Consider the following 20920-nt stretch of genomic DNA (forward strand, 5'->3'; position numbering starts at 1 on the left):
TTCTTATGAGTGATCATAAAGCAGTAGTTTCACTGTTTATAATTCAGTCGTAAAAGATATTCTTCACCAGGACTCCAAACATAAACTTTATTATGACCTAATTATAATATTTACATAGATATCATTCTCGCCCGTCAAGTATCATTTTGCGAGCTATTTGACACCACAATTATTACTATGGGCTGCATCATTTGCTATGCATAGCGTTTGAAATACTGGATTCTGTGCCCAGCTCATCGGTAGATACAGCCTAGGTTTTTAAGATGGCAGTAAAAGATAAAAAAATATGGGAACCACTTTATTAAAAAAAGTTATAATAATATCATCAATCAGTTGCCTATTGTTTGGATTTTAATTCAGAGCAAGTGCTGTCGGCCCATACTGAGTAGTCCATGTCAGGAATTTCGCTGCAAGGGACGACCACGTTGCTAGAACAAAAATAGAGATAATGTGAATGAGTATTCCTCCTTGGTCTAGTGATAGCCTCTAGCCTAGATTTGATTCTCAGGTCCGTCAAAAGTTCATGTTTTTTAACATCAGAGAACATGTCATAAAATCCATCCTGCTCATCCAAAAACCTTCGGGCAGCTTACGTATAGCATAGCATACGGGCAGAAGAATAGTCATCTTTGCCGATGATGATCGAAGTGCATTACCTTGGAGTGCTTAAGCAGGTAGATGATGCGTGAAGTAAATTGCTTGTTACTTCATTAAATTGTGTCAATCTTACGTTTACAACTCGAAAAATAAGATTTTAACCATCTCGAATTACTTTATGCTAAATTGTGATCATCTTGGATTCGTTTACTAGTTAATAGAAACAAGCAATTCAAGAATTAAACGTGAATAAATATGAACATACTCATCTCCCGCTAATTCGTACGCCCTCGGCTGAATTTCGCTGACCGAGTCTCCGATGTCACACAGCATTCTGGCAGTCGTGATTTTTCTTATCTCGCACAATTGTTCTGCGAAGTTGAATATTTTTTTATTAACTCATCAAGAATTTGGTGAAGGATTGTCAACTTGGAAACAGACCGTATAAACTAACTGAACTTATTCCTCGCTCGGAAAAATGTATTGCCGACCCCATATTAGAGTGGGATGACAAGTAGAAAAAATAATAAAGAGCATTAAAAAATTATAACAGATTTTTGCGAATTTTATAAAAATATACTCTGGTAACACCTTATCTATCAATTTAAATTTTATTTCCGTCATCATGATAGGCTCGACTCTAATCCAGTGTTCCGATAAATAAAAATTACAGCTTTATATTATTACCAAAGAGTTGCACATTAATTCTTAGTATAAATACCTTCAGAGAAAGCATTTGGTCTGTCAGCTCTTTCGTACCAATGTCTATCAGATTTGATGTTATGTAGCAACTGTTCTTTGACAATGCAGTAGAAAGTAGGCGGTACATATCCATTGTCTATTATGCTTTCCATCCAAACACCCGCCAATAAATCAATGTCCTCAAAGCAACTATACTTAGATTTCAAAGCATCTATCGCCTGAAAATAAACAATCAATAATACCTGTTCTCTCTTGTTTTTTACAAATGAGTAATAACAATCATTAATGGTAAACTTCATACTCAAAGGTGACACTACTCAGAATTTCAAATTATTAAGCTTACACTATGTTTTTCGTCATGATAAGTCTTATAATAATAATAGACCTTGAACGGCTACTGTTTTATTGATTAAATAATCGAAATATTACCTCCCGGAGCTTTTTTTTATAAGATAAAACATTTTTAAATAAAGATCTTGTATAAAAATTGATTCTTACAAATAATAAGTTGTAGTGGTACTTACCCAATAAGGCATAATTGAGCTCAGATCTTCAAATGAGGTCACCTTTTCTCCAGAACAGAATTCCCTGTACTTAACGTAAGGTGGGAAACCGAAGTATCTGTTCTTAGCCAAGTCATTTGTCAATATGTCGTTCGATCTTTGGAGACCTCCAAGTCCCAAATTGAGGAGCTGAAAGAACAAAATCAATTTAATTCCTGTATCTCTTATTTTCTATGATCCGAAGTAGAATTTGAAACTTACATCTGGGTCTACAACAGCGTCATTCACTTTACCAGTGGGTTGTCTGAAGCATCCTTGGGTGATGTACGCCATATTGCCATTTCGTTTGATGAAGTTTATATTCGAAGTGAGATTCACCATGGGGAAGGAATTGTTGAGATAAGTACCTTTTGAGTCGTAGAATCTAAAACAATAGATAATTATTATTTCATGCACACTAAAGAAATAAGTCGTCAGCGCGTAATAAAATAGGTGATCCATTAAAATAATAAAAAGGCATTTCGCCTTATCCTTATTGAGTCAAACAGAGGAGTATTTCACTAACCTTTCGTCTTATAAGGGTAAGATGTAGAAAGACCATGCAAAAAATCTTATGAAATTAAATATAAGATAAAACAGAAGTATTGTTAGGATTTGACATGTAACTTTAATGTCCGCCGTGACTAGCTGTATGATAAGTTGGCTGGCGTTTTTGTGCACCGAGTATTCATATTTTTTTATACTTGATGCTGTTCGATATTTCAAACGGGTGCCCAATAATATAAAGAAGTAAAACTTACTTCAATGCGCCGTCTTGCATCAAGTGCATCCAACGTAATACGGCAGGATATTCCAATGAAATCTGTGGTATAACAGTAGGGTCATATGGGTCTCTGAAAGTACTTTGATCTTCTGCTAAGACACCATCAGCGATAAGATTATCAGCACCTGAAAATACATTCGAAGAATAGTATGAATAAATTCACTAATTTAAAAATATTCTAACTTATGAAAATACAACTACAGTTGGTTGTAGTGAAATAAATATATTTTTTTTATCACATTCTAGCTTTATTATCATTATGCAATAGCAATGATAACTAAACTGAATAGTTATGTATACAACATTCAAACATCCCCATTAACATTTGTCTATAATAGTTGGATTGTCTCACCCATCAAGGTTGCCATGAGTTCATAGTACAATATCTGGCTGCCACTAGCTATATTGATTTCCCTAGCTGTTTGGAAAATTTGTTCATCAGTCCAACAAGGATTGACTTCGGCTATCTTCTTAGCGATGTGGTTGTGGAACCGCCAGAAGAAAATGATTCCGATAAAGTTTACACCGAGCAATAGGTTTAATCCAGCTAAAAGAAACACATTAGTTTAAAACAAGTTTGCACCGAATATGTACCTATATTTATGTATTGGAAAACACTATATGACAACCACGATCGTTCTGTAAAAAGTGTTACGACTAAGAAGAATATGCCATTTCCATACACTTACATGTAGGCGGGAACATGATACCGTCAATTGTTTCTATTCTAAGTTCTCCGCCGCTTTTGGTCCTCCTGGCTGGTTCATCGACGTTACCGTAAACTGGAGATAAGTCGAACAGCGGCGTAGCATCTACAATCTGATATAACATATAATTTATCGTTAGCATAGAATAGTTTTTAACATCAAATATCTTGGACTATTGAAAGTTGTGAATATTGACTTAATTCAAGCAGCTGTGACACTTTAAAGTGACCTGCTTGTCTAATCATAGCAAATAAAACCAAATCATTGAATTCTCTTACTCTAAGGGGAGTTGTAGTTTGGGCAAGGCATCCTGAAGTCTGGAAGGTGAGAGGCTTGGTCATGTTCAGACATCCAATATTGGTGAAGCGGTGGACGTAGTCATCAGCTGGCACTAGATTCGGGGCGCATTGGGGGTCATTAGCACCTTCTGGCTTACAGCAATACGGCCTCCAAACAACGTAGTTTGCTGAAATATTTGTATTATTTTTATTCAGATACAGGAAAGTTATTACATTACACTTACTGGTATGTACAACGTAAACCAAATAAAATATCGATCAGCGAAAGACATTGCGTCCTTGGCAGAATTTTATGAGCTTTCGTTTTAAATGTGAAGACCTGATTCTTAAACATGAATTGACGGCACAACTTATTACGCCGGGATTTTCACCATTATGTACTTTAGTCACTATAGAATCATGAACAAAATATACCCGGTACTCTACCAGTTGGAGGAGGTCTATGTCCAGCAGTAGACAGAGATATAGGCTGATGATGATGATGATGACTCTACCAGTTTAATAATGCTTTAAAATTTAAAATATTCCTTTATAACGAATATTAAATTATTTTAGCAACAACATAAACCAGTTTCTACAAAAGTATAATATGTAGTATCTTACTGGTATCCTGTGTGTTGGTGATGTCAGTAGCGAAAAACACGGACATGTGAGTGACCGCATGAGTGAGCTTGTCGTCTTCAACGCGACCGTCGACCAGGAGTGTACGGCGGAGGTCTCTCGCGCCCGCTAGCGAGGCACCAGTACATGCTGATACTCTTGGGTTAAATACTGAAAACAATTTATAATTTTAATACCCAATGACTTTCCAGGAGACTGTTTATTCAAATAGCAAAATCTAAAACACCTTATATTATAATGTACTACGTAATTTGATACTGGAGTATACTCTAGTATACTAAAATCCAATACTAGCACACTGGGTGGGGATGATAAAAGCCTTTCGAGGAACAATCTATACATTAGCTTTATTCACAATATTTTCTTTCACTATCAAAGCGTGATTACAATTATTTTAAAAAGCTTCCAAATAGATCTGGGTACTCTCAGATCAAACCTAAGACCAGACCGTTGCACTGACTAGAAATAGTATAATCGCTAAGTTCTTGTCTGATGTCATAATTGTATAATATTGACGTTGGACCCTCATTTCTTTCCACCTTCTATTTATTTACTGAAAGATATTTGATAAATTTCACTGCGGGTGTTTTTAAACTCGCAGTAAATATGCTCAGACGTATATTGTTTCCTTAAGCTTTAGTGGTTGACGCTATTAACGGCTGAATCAATAAATGATCTGAACCGCCGCGAAAATATATAATTGAGAAAAAAATCGGCATGCTAATAGATGACCAGTTTATTCTAAGGATCTATCTGAGATACAAATTGGGATTATTTACTGTTTTCGACTGTAAAATATATGCCCTTAATCTGGCTGACAGGAATTGCAGTTATTTTATGTAGTTGAGTTATGGCAGGAAGTTATACTGTTATAGGTATGGCTTAACACTGAGTTTTAACACCAGTGACGTCAAAGTTTAGTTACCCCTGAGGCTGGACAATAGTAGCAAATAGCATTTTCTCCCGAAAACAAAAAAGGCTGCCATTATACCTACCAGAGTCAGAGGCTTTGACGAAACTCGCGTCTAATAACCTATAGTAGGGTGTCCTCGTGGCTCCTCTTGTAGGATTATTAAGGTTATTGCAGGTTCCATTAATACGTCTTGGTTCATTTGGGTTACATGGTTCTACGACGTTGGTGCAGTTTCTAGAAAAATAAACAAAATATAGCACGAACAAACGAATTCGCTCTATCAAGACATTTTTTCCTCGACAAACAATTATACACGTGATAAAAAAAATAGCATACCAAATAAATAAAAGATTCAAACTATATTTGTTTTAACAGTGACTTTTAATTAATTGTAGTAGGTAATAGGTAGGTACTATATGCTAATTTAATCCAGAGACAGACCTGAGCGGAGACAAAGTAGGAAAATGTTATTTTAAAAATACTACTCACGCCAAAGTCCCGTTGCTTCTGTATGCGTCTACTTGTGCACTGGTTAGTTTAGCACCATAGTAGGAGCTATAATAATCAGCGCAACTCACTCGCCAAGCAAGCAGTAGCACTAGAGGTACTATAATACTTTTACACCCGTCCATCACCAAATCTTCAGTAAGGTGTTAAAGAAATTCGATCACATTTATCCAAATCGTCTGTTAGCTCAGATGTTTTGGCAATATATTTTGTTAAGCTGTTTTAATTTAATACAACGTTATCTGAATATATTATAGTGTGTTAGTCAAGTTTGTACGCTGAAGTTGTTACTGTGAAAAGACTCATGGACGTTGAAGTGGTTGATAAACAAGGTGTCGCAGGTTCGAAGCCATGTTTGAAGAATCCGAAGATATATGTCGCTGCTGAACTTTGTAGGTCTGAATATAGCTTGTAGATTTTGACTAGGCTTCATGCAAACATAATTTAGTATCGTTACCTTGATCTTATGGTATTGTATACGGACGGAGGATAAGGAGGTAATGGGTTCCATTTTCAGGTCGCAGAACTCTGTGTTAGTTTTTGGTAACATTATATTTACCCGCAACTAAATCCCTTAATAACTTGGGAAATAAACTTTAAGCAGGTAATCGTAAAGATTTTGTGTAATCGTTTACGACATATGGCTAAAAGTATGTTGCGAAGTCCTCACATAATAGAGACATGATAGAACACACCTCCCACAATAGACAGAAATTCAAATACACGGAATTAAAAATTAAAACCCTGAATGTACGAGGTATGAATACAATATTTTCTTATTAAGAATCTGCAAATGAATTATTTCATTTATCCTTATTGTATTAAACTAAATATTTGGTTTGGAGTTGGAACTGTATGTTTAGTGGTGGTAGTTAGGTATATTTGTATTAAGCATATATAGTTTTGTTTTTAAACCATGATTGACGCATTCTCATTCATAAACTGAATACAGGGAGCTAAAATCCTTGTAATACACTTTCCGAATTAACATTATATTTCAAACGTAAGATTGAGCAAAGCTGTCGACATGTTGGACGCAAATTCAAATTCTGAGGAGCAACTATACTTAGTAGTAGCTCTCGCGTCTGTGAGGGTCTGGATCCGTTAGGAATGGCTATTTTAGTTTGAAAAAAAATTGCAGCCAGCATAATTACTGAATATTATGATATATGTCCCAAGGTAACGAGCCCAGTTGAATGTCACGCAGTGCTTTGTAATTCCAAGTTTAGCATAGTCTTAGTAGGTTTTTGGCTGATCTTATAGCTTAGCATCATACGAGCGGTTTGCTAGTCTGGTTTTTAATTAGGTATATAAAAATATAGATTGTGAACTCAAGAAGTTACGTAGATTAAATTTCCTGAGCACTGATCCAAGAACTTCACGAGTCTTGACTCAAGCATAGTACCGGGAGACTTATAAGACGATAGAAGATATTTATTTAAAAGCAATCCCATAGAATTCTCTTTAAAATTCCCGAACACTCGTCACAAGCAATATATTAAGAGACCGGATGACCATAAAGTCTATTACATTTACGATATCGATTTATGCTAATGTGTGATATACACGTCGGGCGAAGAATGCTCTCGTGTAAATAAAAAGGTTATGGCTCTGCGTCAAACGAAACGCTCGTATACACAGGAAAAAAAACGCCTCGGTTAGAACTTTAAGATATAGATGTTGCATATATTCTTCCTAATTAGAATACGTATCGTATCATAAAGCTATCATTTCGAATTTTTGTGAGACAGCGACATGACCCTTCTGAAACCAACTCAATTAAGCTGCATAAAAAGTATGCAAAAAGCTCTTCAACATTTTATTTGGTTTAATGACAGTCATCTTTGCTTTTCTCCCTCTTTAGTTGGCCCCTCATTTCTGAGGATCGTGATCTCGTCCAAGGTCATTCAGCAGTCTTGTCCACGAGGCGCGATCTCCGGCTTGATGCACCACTACGCTCATTGTCATATTTGTATTTTTTTAAAAAACCAATAAGATACTCTCTTGAGGGCCCATCGGATGAAATATATACTGAGGACGGAAAAAATATTCTGCTTACGTACTATAACTTACCATTAAAAACAAACACTAGAAATTGAGCCTAATATAGTAATAGGATCGCTCTCTATTGCAATGAATTATAGGAAAAACATAAGTTAAGCAAAATGTAGGTACGCTGATGGAAATTCTACCTAACTCCTTTACGATAAAGCTTAAGTTCACGTTATGCAACCTTGCTTTCTAGGATTTGGCTTCGTGAAACTAAGGCGACTGTCCTGGGCAATTGTGACCATTCATTAAAACTAACCAAATTCGCTATTATGAAAGTCATCACTCGTACGTCCAAGTAGGCAATAAAAATATGTTTTTCATCGAAACAATTCGAATAGATAAACACGTTTCACATCTGTGACCCTGAAATTTTTGGCAATAATAAAAATAATATAATGTATAAAATATCTTGCCAATAAGACCAGCATAAAAGCAGATATTTAAAGATAATGTATCGTCGCGAAACAAAAGAAACAAATATTAGTTATGGATATTATATGGTTGGCAATAACATATACTTGCTTGCGACTTCGTTTGGACTAAAATGAATTCCGGAAAAAAATACTCAACAAATAAAAATAAAATATACCTTCGGATATTCAGTTTCTATATACAAATTTTTATCTGTGATTATTTCTTCACATTCCGTTCAATAGTTTTACGGCTTTCTACAAGCAAGAAAGTCAGACGAGCGGCTGGTCGTGCCGTTAAAAAGACGCAGCGTTAAAACGCTCATCCACATCGATCACAAAATACGAATATTGCATACAAAGCGAACAAATTGAGTCAGCGTTCGCGGCTCGGAATTCCGAACGGTTCTAACAATCGAACACTTTATTGACTTTAAAAATACACTAGCTTTTACCACGGTTCCGTTTGAGTGGAAACTGGGAGGATGCATGAAGTTTTTTCCAGTCTGACCTGACCCGTCTGGTTTGTGACTATACATACGGTGAAGAGCTCAAGTTAGTATTCCAATGGTTAATCTAACTTATTACAGTCAAATAATTTCAACATTAGTATGATGGTTTGTGTTTTATAGCGGGTTTTTTATCCTTTTATAAATTGATTGAATTTTTCTAACAAATTATAACTGCATTCGTCAGTTTTATTTTTCATCGGCGGTCATAGAAGCTAGATTACGTCTATTAATCATAGTAGTTGAATCTAGGAACAAGCAATGTGTTACCTCCATAGCCACATCAACCTATCCCTACTAGATGAATTAAGTAAGATATTCCACGTATTTGGTTATTTTGTTTCCCGGTATATTTAGCCCGACATGCAGTGACGTCACTTTGACAGGATAAACAACTTATGCAAGTTAATGTGTTGCCAATTGACATCCGAAAGTCGTATTTTTCTCATAGAATGGGCAACCGGACGCGAAGCTTATTCGTATAGCTTCTTAGAAATCGTAAAAACATCCTTATAAATAACGCAATAGCATTCAGATTCTCTAGATATAAGCCCAGATTTCGATTATTGGAATTTTTTTTTTTTTTTTACAAAAATTCTGAATTAATATTTCTTTTCATTGGAAAAGTCCTTGAATTCAATAAACAAATAGAAAGAAATAACTTAGTAAGAAGGAAACGCTGACAGGCGTTCATTGAAAAAAAAAGGAGTCGGCACGAAAACTCGATGCAGAGATCTTTGTATACAGTAAAGAATAAAGTTTGTGATTAAGACTAAGTATTTCATTTTTATTTCAAGAGAGCACCCGATAATAAATTTAAAATATAATAAAAGTAACAGCACGAGTACCAATACGAAATTCTACATTGATCTTTAAACGACGCAATGTAATTTCTTTCTTGACAATAAAACTCTGTTCCCATACTACATGCATACTGAAAATAGATGGTGTATTCGTATAGGTACTAAGAATGCACATATCGCTTTGTCTATTTTTCTCGCTAAGCAATGTGGTTTTGTCATGTTACAGTTTAGAAGATATTAGAGGCAGAGTAAATTCATCAAGTTGTTGTTGGTATTCGCTTTTTTTATTTCCAAGTAGGGTTGCTATTATGTAATTTTTTCTACAAGTAAGAGAAAAAAATCGACTTGCACCAGTTATATAATTGCTGTTTATGTTATCTATGGACCTTCTTTTATCTACATCTACATATTATATACAACCAAACAGAAGCCATTTTTATATCATGGTTAAAATCATAATCATAACCTTGTACTTGAATCAAACAGTTAAAACATCAATAATGAAAAAATATTTTCATCACGTTTTACAAAACGTGTCCGTGCATTTTTCATATAAATATAAGAAACAATGAACCAGCCAGACGGAAGGCTTGCACCTGACAAGTGAAACTGCTGTTGACATGAGGGACCTCGTGATATTTTTATTTTTCGCGATTAGCACAGTTGTAAAAGTTTATTTTGGCAGCGGAAAAAATATTTTCTACATATTTTATATAATAATAACAGCCTAGTTCTTTATACTACCGACTGTTGAATAAGGACCGCGTCTCTACTGAGAAGGTTTAAACCTTAGTCCATCACGCTAACCTAGTACGAATTGGCAGACTTCACATATATCATCATCATAATCATCAGCCACAGTAATAATAATAATATAATAAAATAATATCATCCCTGTATGATGTATTTGCCCACTGCTGAGCACGGGCCTCCTCTACTACTGGGAGGGAGGGATTAGGCCTTAGTCCACCACGCTAGTCTAGTGCGGATTGGTAGACTTCACACACCTTCGAAATTCCTATAGAGAACTTCTCAGGTGTGCAGGTTTCCTCACGACGTTTTCCTTCACCGTTAAAGCGAACGATAAATTCACAAAGAATACACACATGGTCTTTAGAAAAGTCAGAGGTGTGTGCCCTTGGGATTTGAACCTGCGGACATTCGTCTTGGCAGTCCGTTCCACACCCAACTAGGCTATGGCTAACTAGGCTATAATATATTGGTAAATTGTATTATATATCATTATAATAAGGGATATTAATAATGTACTAGGTATTTAAGATCTCTGACAACTTCAGACAATTTATATATAGAGTAAATTAAAAAAAATAAATCATCAACCACTAAAGTCCACTGTTGAACATAGGCCTCTTCTAAAGCTTTCCAGATAGACATATCGAAAGCGGCCTGCATCCAGCGTGTTCCTGCGATCTTTATCAAGTCGTCTATCCACATTGCAGGACATCCAACGTTATGCTTACCGGTACGTGGTCTCCACATACCGTCAAAATTGTTTTTGAGATTCCCAAGGGATGTAAGTCTCCTCACGATTATACATACATCAGTACGGAATGTTAGAAGTGTGTACCTGGGTTTTAAGCCTGCTGACATTTGTCTCCGCAGATCGTTCTAGTCCCAACTAAGTAATTACACACAGTACACAATTTTTATACTGAATAACAAGATAGGCGTTTGCCTAATGATAAACGACGCAAATGGACATAAACAGCAGAAATCTATTATTATAATACTGTTAAAAACTTTTAACTGCTATTTTTACGAGTACGCTGGACAAACACTTCCCCAAAATCTCATGACAATAGTTCTGCTTCCGCCATACAGCATGCAACACATGCAGCTAATTATGGGCCATCTTAAATGCTAGGAAAATAAAACCAATAGATATTTTTTAAAGTGATTTGTTTATTAACAACTTCTGTCCTTCCATGCAGTGAGATCTAATCTTGGTATGTACTTGCAGCTCACCTTATAATTCCTGTGAGAAAAGAATAACTTTCAATCTTCCATACTTCATATTAATTTTTGAAATATTTAAATGAAAATGGCGTTTTTGTGGTTGGGTCTTTTGAAATCTCCTTGAACTTATACACGGGTTATAATGTATAGGTATTAGGTACTATAACAATAAGTTTATTGATATATAATCCATTTCATTTTTATGATTGTCTAAATTTTGCGCGCGTTACAGAAAACTTAAAAAACCTGTATTTCTCTTCGTGTTAAAATACTTAAACTTTCATCCTTCCAATTTGATAAACTACTTATAAATTTCTCTCATCATCTCGTCATGCAAACATTGTGAATTGTGCTGTTAGTTTAGGGGTTTGCTAGTGGATGTAACATGTTATTAGTAATCTTACCCGGGGCCAATTCTCAAGAAAGCTTGTGGTTGGATTTCGGAAATACCATCTCCAACTGCGCACAGCAGGCCGGCCAGCGACGCCTTCCGGATTTCATATAATTGTGCTATGTTATATAAAAATGATGCATTAATTACTATAAATACTGCAATTCTTAAAAGGATTATACTATAATAAAGACACCAATACCTTTCATAAGTATATACTATACATAAAGTTGTATTCAATCACTAATCTCGAAAATAAAATTAATTCGTTAAAGTTAAAACTTCAATGTCAATTTTTCTGTCAAAAAAATTCTACTGACAAGTAGTCTGTAAAACTAAAATATGTATAAAAATATTACCCTTGGTGAAAGCGTGTGGTCTGTTGGGTCTTTCGTACCAATGACGGTTACTGGCCACACTTCTCTTCAGTTGGTTCATGGTAAGGCAGTAGACGGTTGGCGGTACCCACGCTCCTTCCATCAGGTTCTCAGACCAAATACCCGCCATCAGCTCAACATCCTCTAAATGCTCGTAAAGTATTTGGAGCTCTTCTATTTTCTGTGAAATTTAGATTTAATATGTTAATAATATAATAATGGATCAAATTCATGTACAATGCGATTATTTTACATTAATATCCTCTATGTAAGAAATATAATTTAAATAATTATTTAATATTTTTAAAACTTAAAATTCTTTTACTATGAACTATGAACCGAGAGATAAAAAAGATATATTTAAAACTCACTGAAGCACTCATGAGGTAGTTTAAGTCTTCGAATTTCTCATGCTTGATAGTGTAGTCGGTACATAAATCTCTGTATTGGCTGTAGGGGGCGAATCCAAAATATCTTCCCTTGGACAAGTCAGCTGTAAGGATGTCAAATGAACGTTGAAATCCACCAAGACCAAGATCAGCGAGCTGTAAGTGAAAGGCAATTTTTATATAAACTGCGTTTGCTAAGAGACAGTGGACACTTTGTGAAAATAATAATAATCCAAAAATAAATCTCACATCAGGGTGTACAGTATCGTCGAATGCTGCAGCAGCTTGCATATAGATGCCATGCGCCAATCCCTCCATAGTTTTGTTGAATGCTAGATTTTGCGAGCGAAGAGAGTAGTTGACGACAGCAAGCGTGTCAATGAAATTATCATTTTTGTCGTACATTCTGGAATTCACACACGTATTTAAATTAATATAATTCGCTACTAGACAGTTTTCGGAAAATTATTTTACAAATAAGACATGTTGATTTCATAGGTACTCCTTACAATTTAATTTAGTTAAACATTTTCTAGAATAACTGCAATATAATAAAAAAAAAAACTTAATTTATTTCAAATATCTGACGAAAGCAGTCGGTCACGTGACATTTGAGAGGTGGCATCATATTTAATAAACAAAACAAGTGACTATAAAAATCCACAGAATAATAACAATATGAGTAAAACATAAACAAAAAAATTGACTTCACACATGGCTCAATCAAGGCCTTCGAAAAGCAAACGCAATTTTATTTTACAAAATTAAATATTTTCAATTTCTATTAATGCAAAAAATGCTGTATAATAAGTTCGTGTTCAATAAAGTTCCGTCCAAGCTATCATATATTATATGTATTACAAATTTTGTAGTAAAAACTGTCAAATAGCCAATTATGGACGTATCCTGGTATTCTTGGCACTTGTAATGCCCAATGTCTTTTTAATTCTCATACGGTAAAGTGAATATTGTGAATACACCATTATCACGTAGACGTGACCTTCTAATATCGACATGAGGTCTTAATTATCGCAGGAATGCAAGCACGCTCTTCTTCAAACCGAGCTGTTATTCAGGTTTTAACTACTTGTACAGTCCATCCAGTAAAGTATGAAATAAATCCGCACCCACCCGTCAATAATTATACATACCGCTGTCTCGCGTCCTGCGTGCCGTGAAACCAGCGTGCAGCATAACCGAATTCGTTGTATAATCCAGGATGAACTTCGGTATCGTAAAGATCCCTAAACCCATTGTCACACCCGATAATTCCCTCTTTTATCAAATTATCCCTGCCTGAAAATAAGGATAAAATACAACTTGTATCAATGAAGTTATAAAGTAGGGTGAATTTCATAAAAGAAGTTGGTAGTTATATTAAACATGTAATAGGTAGTACCTTTTTGACGGACCCAGTTCTTTTACTATATGCACTTACCTAATATAATAGCATAAAACTCATAATACAGAATTTGTACAAAGTAGGCAACGTTGATATCTCGCGCGGTGTTGAACAGAGTTTCATCATCCCAACAGGGGTTCAGCTTGGCTAACGTGTCCGCGATCAGATTGTGGAATCTCCAGAACCACACGACATGCATATTCGTGCCGAGCAAACCGTTTGGAACTGAAATAATATAATGTTATGTTCTTATAAAATTTGAAATTACCCTACTTCTATTTTGTTATAAATGGCATAATGTGAAGATATTTCGATGTTGGTTAAAAGTAAGTTTTTTACATAACAGTATGATGATGTGGGTATGATAACGCCTAATGGTAACCGTCTCGATAGTCTGAAATAGTAGCAGCACCACACGACCTTTGAAGTTTATAGTTTAGCTCGGCACTCACCTGATGTACGCACACGCTACTGCTTAGCGGGAATATAGGAACAGTGATAGTTCCTACCAGTACCAACTGAGACTTCATGCGAAAGGCTTATCAGTTACGAACAATTCAACGAGCATACCATTCCTGCTGCAACCTGTCTCAGCAGCTTCCTTTAAGAAACAGGTAGTGTTGGCGTTGGCGTCGCTTGGAAAAATACCGTCTTCAACAACTTCAACTTTAAGCCGACCACCTTCGAAGGCCCTGATTTGGTTGATAGATCCCGCAGCGTGTGAATATACCGTCGATAGGTCAAAATTGGTTGTTGTCAAATTTATCTGAAACACAATTATAATTTCATTAGTAACTAGCTTTTGCTCGCGGCTTTTGCTTTTTTGGGATAGAAGTCCCGATATATTATATTTTTTCGGAATAAAAGCAGCCTATGTCCTTTCCAGGGTCTCAAACTATCTCCATACCAAGTTGCATCTAAATCCGTTGGATCGTTTTTGATTTTATCGCGTTCAGACAAGCAGACAGTTGCAGCGAGGGACTTTAATTTATAATGTATTTTTTAGATTTACTTTCTTTTTAAGACGAACAATTCCGTCACACATGATTATTGCCTAAATTTAACCATTTATGCAGCGTACGTAACGAAAGCTCCGCTTTTTTTTCAATATATAATAATGCACAGTATGCGAGAATTTTTTTAAACAAATTGTGCGCCTAGAATAATCATATTATAGCCAGTGTGTTTGTTATTCAAAAGCACAAGAATTTCCTTTCAGAGGTCTCGATGGATCAAAATCGTCTTTAGATGAAAGTGTCTAATACGTAACTTGCCTCGGTGGCATTGCATGTATTGCGTGCGCGGCACCACCATCGCTCTCCGAGACGGACGAAGTGATATTGGATACCTATTTTATTTTCTAACACGCATTTTATATGAAACGAAGACGCGACCTTTTTTTTCCCGCTTTGGTTTGCCCATACGGGCAAAACAGTAGACACACCACTAATAGTTAGGCGACATGATTCTTAACAAAACTCTTGTTTAAAATATTTCTAACAAAGTCAATGCTACTACAAAACAGGTACGTACACGCTCACACCATATCATAGATCCTCAAAAGCTTTTACAGATTGAACCATGAAATTATTAGTTCTGTAATTTGTTTATGCAAGTGCTTTAAGGTAGCTTCGTACGTTAGATTTAGTTTAATATTTTATAAATAACAGAAAATAACATGAAAAATAAATTCTTCTGTGAAATCAGCATCAAAATTGTTTGAAAAATAAAGCAGATATTCATATTTCTAATATTATTGTGAGCAAAAGTCGCGGCGTGGTGGGGTTATCGCGTTGTCCTTTTCTCACTCACGCAGCGTTTTGGCCGGTGGCACTGGGTGACGTCACATTTCACTATTACTATAATTTGACACCTTCCCTTTTCAGCAAAGTTCAAAGCTTTCAAACTGTTTATAACTAATTTATTATTGCGTGGATTTTGTATATTCTTTTTCCGATAGACTTTGGATGAAATATATTTTTGATAAAAGTATTTAAAAAAGTCGTCAACTACTCTATTGTAAAAAAGATTTTTCATCGCCAATACTGAACAGGATTATTAAAATTTATTTTAGTCACAAGCAGTGGATAATCAACCAAAGACCGAGTTACTTTCATTAAGGAAGATATATCGGCAATATTTCTGCGAACTGACGATGTTAATAGATGTTCTGTATAAAATAAATATACTTGCCTTCTCAGGAACCGTGTCAGCTGCTACGCATCCTGAGCTCTGGAACGACAGCGGTCTGGTCATATTCAGGCAAGTGATGCCAGTAAATCTGTGCAAGTAATCGTTCTCAGGTACATAGTTTGGCGTGCACATCGGATTACTTAAACCTTCTGGTTGACAGCAATTCGTTAGAGAGAGTATATAATTTGCTAGAAAAAAAAAAACATATCGTTTTGGTTTTGTAACGTACTTAAGCTGTGAGTTATAATATTGAGTTGGATTGCCAAGTCAATTAGTAACATGTTCGCTTTTCGATTCGAATGAAAGCAAGCTCGTAGTTACTTCGTCTAGAATTTTTTGATATTATATCTATTATCTGGTATTTATCTGGTAGCCTTTCATACAACAAGACATTATATATTTCACTTGGTGGACAAAAATGTGAGCTTATACATAATACTATGCATGTATACATTTCTTGACAGCCGAAGTTCATATCGAATGCTCTAATAGTAATATTGTCATTAACCATGTAAATGCTTATGATAAGTAATCCAAGAGATACCTTATATATCTTAACATCTACCTTCATTGAGTACTCACCAACATCATGAGCGGATCCTATATCAGCCGTCACGAACACCATAAAGTACGAGACGGCGGTAGTTAATTCCTCATTAATTCCCTCACCCACTTTAAGTAGTGATAAGCGGTATTGTCTCGCGAGGTCGAAGTCTTTGCCTGATTTTGTCTTCCTCGGTTCGAAACCTGTTGAAATAATTTTTAAATCTTAGGCTAAACCACATCAATGGCGTAGTTATGTTCCATTTGCTGTAGCTTTGATATTTCGAATTGGAATTCCGGGTTGGGACTGATATTGGAAAACTTTTGAACTGTTGATAAAAAACAATTCAAAAATTCATTTATATATTTTTTAAATGACCTCCATCCTTTGTAGTTCTGGGATATAAATAATAATCCACTAACCATCACTATAATAGGCCGGCAACATTCTCGACATCGGAGTGTTATACATGCCAAGAGTAGGATGCTCCAGATTGTCGCAGGAGCCATCCACGCGGCTCCACTCGTTCTCATCACACGGCTCGAAGTTGGATAAGCATATACTGAAAAATTATATTATTATATCGTGACGTATTAACAACTTATGCTCGGACAGTAACACCTCCTGTTTACGTTTCGAGGATCTTTTGCAACGACACCTAGACAATTATCTTTTTGAGCAAGATAAGGGGTTGGTTGATAATTGAGAGAAAGAGAGGCTGTACGTTCGTCTGCCTTCGAAAACAATAAAAAAATAGGGCTTGTAGCATTAGGGCTTGGCTCTAGATTAAATGAAATAACTCTAAAAGTGAAATATTATGAGCTTCTACGTCTTGGTAATATGAAAACCTACTTTACCTTACTTTTTTAGAATCATTATCACTTCCTTGTGAAATGTTTAGGATTAATAAGTCGTTAGAACTTACTGAGCGTTTTTTCTCTCTTGAAATTTAACTATTTCTTCGGCTGTTGCCGGAACTCCATGGAAAGTATTATAAGTAACAGCATTTATGCAACAAATGTAATTAAAAATATAAAAATAATTCCACATTTTGGACGAGTTCTTTTATCGCCCTTTCACTGGTTATTGCACGTGAAGTGAGCTCTCTTCTCTTTTTATTATTTCTATATTTATTTTCGTTTCTGTGTATCCAACTGTAATGTGTCAATACCTAATATGACTCACCTTTATACATATGTGATCACGTTAGATCAATAATATAAATATAACACGTGTAGATAGAGTATCCCAAAATTATATCGATTTAATTTGTTCGATATATTTTTATTATTGAAAATATTTAAAAATATTGTGAAATAATGAAAAACAGAACCATAGTTATAAATTTAGTGCAAGCTACGTGTGCCGTTGAAGTTTTGTGCTCTCGCCCGCACAAGTTTTCAAGTGAAATGTGTTACACCCTTCTTCATTACTAAAAAGGAAAAAAAGGTGTGATGCTGTTTATGACAATCAAGAAAGACTTCCAAAATCAAAAAAATCGCTCCCTACGCCTTAGTCCCCAAAGTGGTAGCCAGAGTTGATACCACTGCACCCACTTTTCGCCAAGTGGCATCAGTCCCTTGATATGATTGGTGGCAATTTACCGTCATATTTGGCACAAATTCCAGACATTGCCCGTAATCCCGAATATCCTTTTGCCCGAAAAATAAACTATTTTACCATTTTGTTTTCTTAAATATGACCAAAAATGATCACATACTTACATTAGTTAAAAAAAAATCAGCAGTATCTGCATCCATGATTTGTTTTAAAATCGTATGTTATCACCCATAATTAATTATATACCATTCTATTTATTGATGGCGAGGGTACTATACTTGCTACTTAGTGGCCTACTTATTACCTACCATCTGTTATTATAAAGTTGGTGTATAGGTATAGACGTTCTTTATTTGTACAGTTTAACTACGAGTAATTTATGATCTACCTATACTTAATTAACTGTGTGACTGTTCAAACAGAACTATTTTTCTTCTATCGACTGTCATGCATCATGTAGTTTCTTACCTTTTTTGTATTGCAAAAAATATACCAACTCACTTTTATGCTCATAAAGATTGGCGTAGGATAAATCTACAAGTTGACAAGCCTGTCGTAGTACGGAGCAAACAAATCCGAGAAAACTCAAATCCCAGCATGGGCGCAAGTGCACGTGCATCCCCTGCCTAGAAATAAATCACAAAAAATATCTCACTGAATAAATCTGCAACAAAGGGAACACCACCGAGGTTTTTTTATGATAAAGCATTTTAACGCGCGATTTATTTTTGAAAAAAAAAATGATATTATGTAGTATTTATTTATTTATTTATTTTAGGAAGATTTACAGACAAATTATATCAGTAGAGGTTAAACACAGTATATGGTTCTATGCTTATCACAAATCTTCGCCAGTAAAGTATAAGTAGTGCATAAGTGCAGGCGTACCTCCCTAAAACTATTGTTGGCGGTGCCCATACATTCCAGTTCATGAGCCGGGATCGTAGGAATTTTCACGGTTGGTTATCCTATACCGTTTGTTATTTGTCCAAAATCTGTTTTAAATTGATATAAAAAGTCATTCGTTCAAAATTTGGCCAGTGGACAATTTGTCCCTTTTGTTATGTTGGTAGAACCCTTACCTGATTACGCACGTCACCCTATCGTTACTGTGGCTGCGCGGCTCGATTATTATTCACACATGAGTCGACATCTGTTTCTAATGGTCAGCGCACGTGTCAGAGACCAGTACACGTAATATAACGGCGAAAAAATTTAAATTTCGAACCATTTTTTAAATTTGGAATCAGGGTGACGTTAGTTTTTGTGCGTGTCGTAATTTTACCACTTTTTAAAACAGAATGTTATAAATATATCAGGTATCTTGTGATCTGCTCTTCACTTGAGCTAAGAGGTTGTAGGCTTATGAGCAATTAAGCAATAATATTAATTATACTTCTTAATTGCACTAGAAACATAAATGTGAGGCTGAGTGTGGTGAGGTTTAGATAAACTATTCATCCTGTAGTCAAAATAATCGCTTGCAACGAAATCTCATTATCAAATTATTATATACTAGCTTCCGCTCGCAGCTTCGCCCGCGTGGATTTCGGACTTCAAAAATGGAGGAGGTGCTCAATTTGTCGGGATGTTTTTTTAATGTATGGTGGTATGCAGGTGGTCCGATTGTCCGGTCAGGGTCTGATGATGGGATCCTGGTGAAATCGAAGGAAGCTTATAGCATGATTCAGTATTCACGCGTGATGGCTTATAATTATTAGCGTATTTCATGTATAACTTCGGTGTTTCTATACCGATTTCTATGATTCTTTTTTATGAAATATTTAATAATGTTAACTTTTTAATTAGGGATGACTGAGAGTGTTATAAAGTAAGAGTAGACAAATATAATGAGAAAGCTTCGAACTACTAAGCTATCGGGTGTTACACGTGTTATTGTGAGTCAACCATAAAAGATAGACATATGCTGTCGTGGGATATTTTTTACATAATTTTAAGGAGAACATTTTCGTCATACATGATTTCTGCGTAGCTTTAACCATTAAGGTTGCACACGCGACGGAAGCTTAAAAATGGAGTAACTTCTCCCGTTTTCCCAACATTTCCCTTCACTGCTCTGCTCCTATTAATTGTAGCGTGATGAAAAGTATACTATAACCAGCACAGGAGTATGAAAAATAATTGTACCAAGTTTCGTTAAAATCCGTCGAGTAGTTTTTGTTTCTATAACGGTTATACAGACAGACAGACAGACAGACAGACAGACAGATAGACAGACAAAAATTTTACTAATCGCATTTTTGGCATCTGTATCGATCCCTAATCACCCCCCTGATAGTTATTTTTGAAATATATTTCATGTACAGAATTTACCTCTCTACAGATTTATTATAAGTATAGATATAGATAGATTAATTAATTACAAAAAATACCAACAATACTTATTACATATTTAAACAGCTACACAAATTCAAACCACGCCACCTGTAAAAAAAAAACTTGAAACATCGGAAAAACAAAACTGAAAAAACTTATGTCAACAGCATATTTTTTAGAACCCCAGTTCAAACACTTTACATTTAAGGGACCTAACAAGCGTACCGATAAATATATTGGCGTGTGCACACGCCCTAAGCAAGTGTCATAAGCAACGTTGCGATCAATTCGAGCACCCATTGCT

The 20920-nt window shown here is 35.4% G+C and overlaps 2 protein-coding genes across 2 annotated transcripts; both read right to left on the minus strand.

Moving 5' to 3' along the window:
- Positions 1-283: 283 nt before the first annotated feature.
- LOC115448485 (peroxidase) lies at positions 284-5833 on the minus strand. Its single transcript, XM_030175910.2, has 12 exons — positions 5655-5833; positions 5248-5399; positions 4235-4402; positions 3611-3798; positions 3315-3444; positions 2978-3172; positions 2603-2750; positions 2064-2226; positions 1824-1991; positions 1319-1517; positions 863-968; positions 284-428 (listed from the first exon to the last, which is right to left on the minus strand). The coding sequence occupies exons 1-12, from the start codon at positions 5795-5797 to the stop codon at positions 338-340; spliced, it is 1851 nt and encodes a 616-aa protein (XP_030031770.1). The 5' UTR covers positions 5798-5833; the 3' UTR covers positions 284-337.
- Positions 5834-11349: 5516 nt separating this feature from the next.
- Positions 11350-17821, minus strand: LOC115448484 (peroxidase). Its single transcript, XM_030175909.1, has 12 exons — positions 17645-17821; positions 17142-17281; positions 16758-16922; positions 16176-16363; positions 14553-14748; positions 14019-14207; positions 13732-13876; positions 12830-12986; positions 12563-12736; positions 12174-12372; positions 11828-11933; positions 11350-11442 (listed from the first exon to the last, which is right to left on the minus strand). Exons 1-12 carry the CDS (start codon positions 17767-17769, stop codon positions 11373-11375), a joined length of 1854 nt encoding a protein of 617 aa, XP_030031769.1. The 5' UTR covers positions 17770-17821; the 3' UTR covers positions 11350-11372.
- Positions 17822-20920: the final 3099 nt, after the last annotated feature.

The sequence above is a fragment of the Manduca sexta genome, chromosome 26 (genome assembly GCF_014839805.1).
Source record: "Manduca sexta isolate Smith_Timp_Sample1 chromosome 26, JHU_Msex_v1.0, whole genome shotgun sequence".
NCBI lineage: Eukaryota > Metazoa > Arthropoda > Insecta > Lepidoptera > Sphingidae > Manduca > Manduca sexta.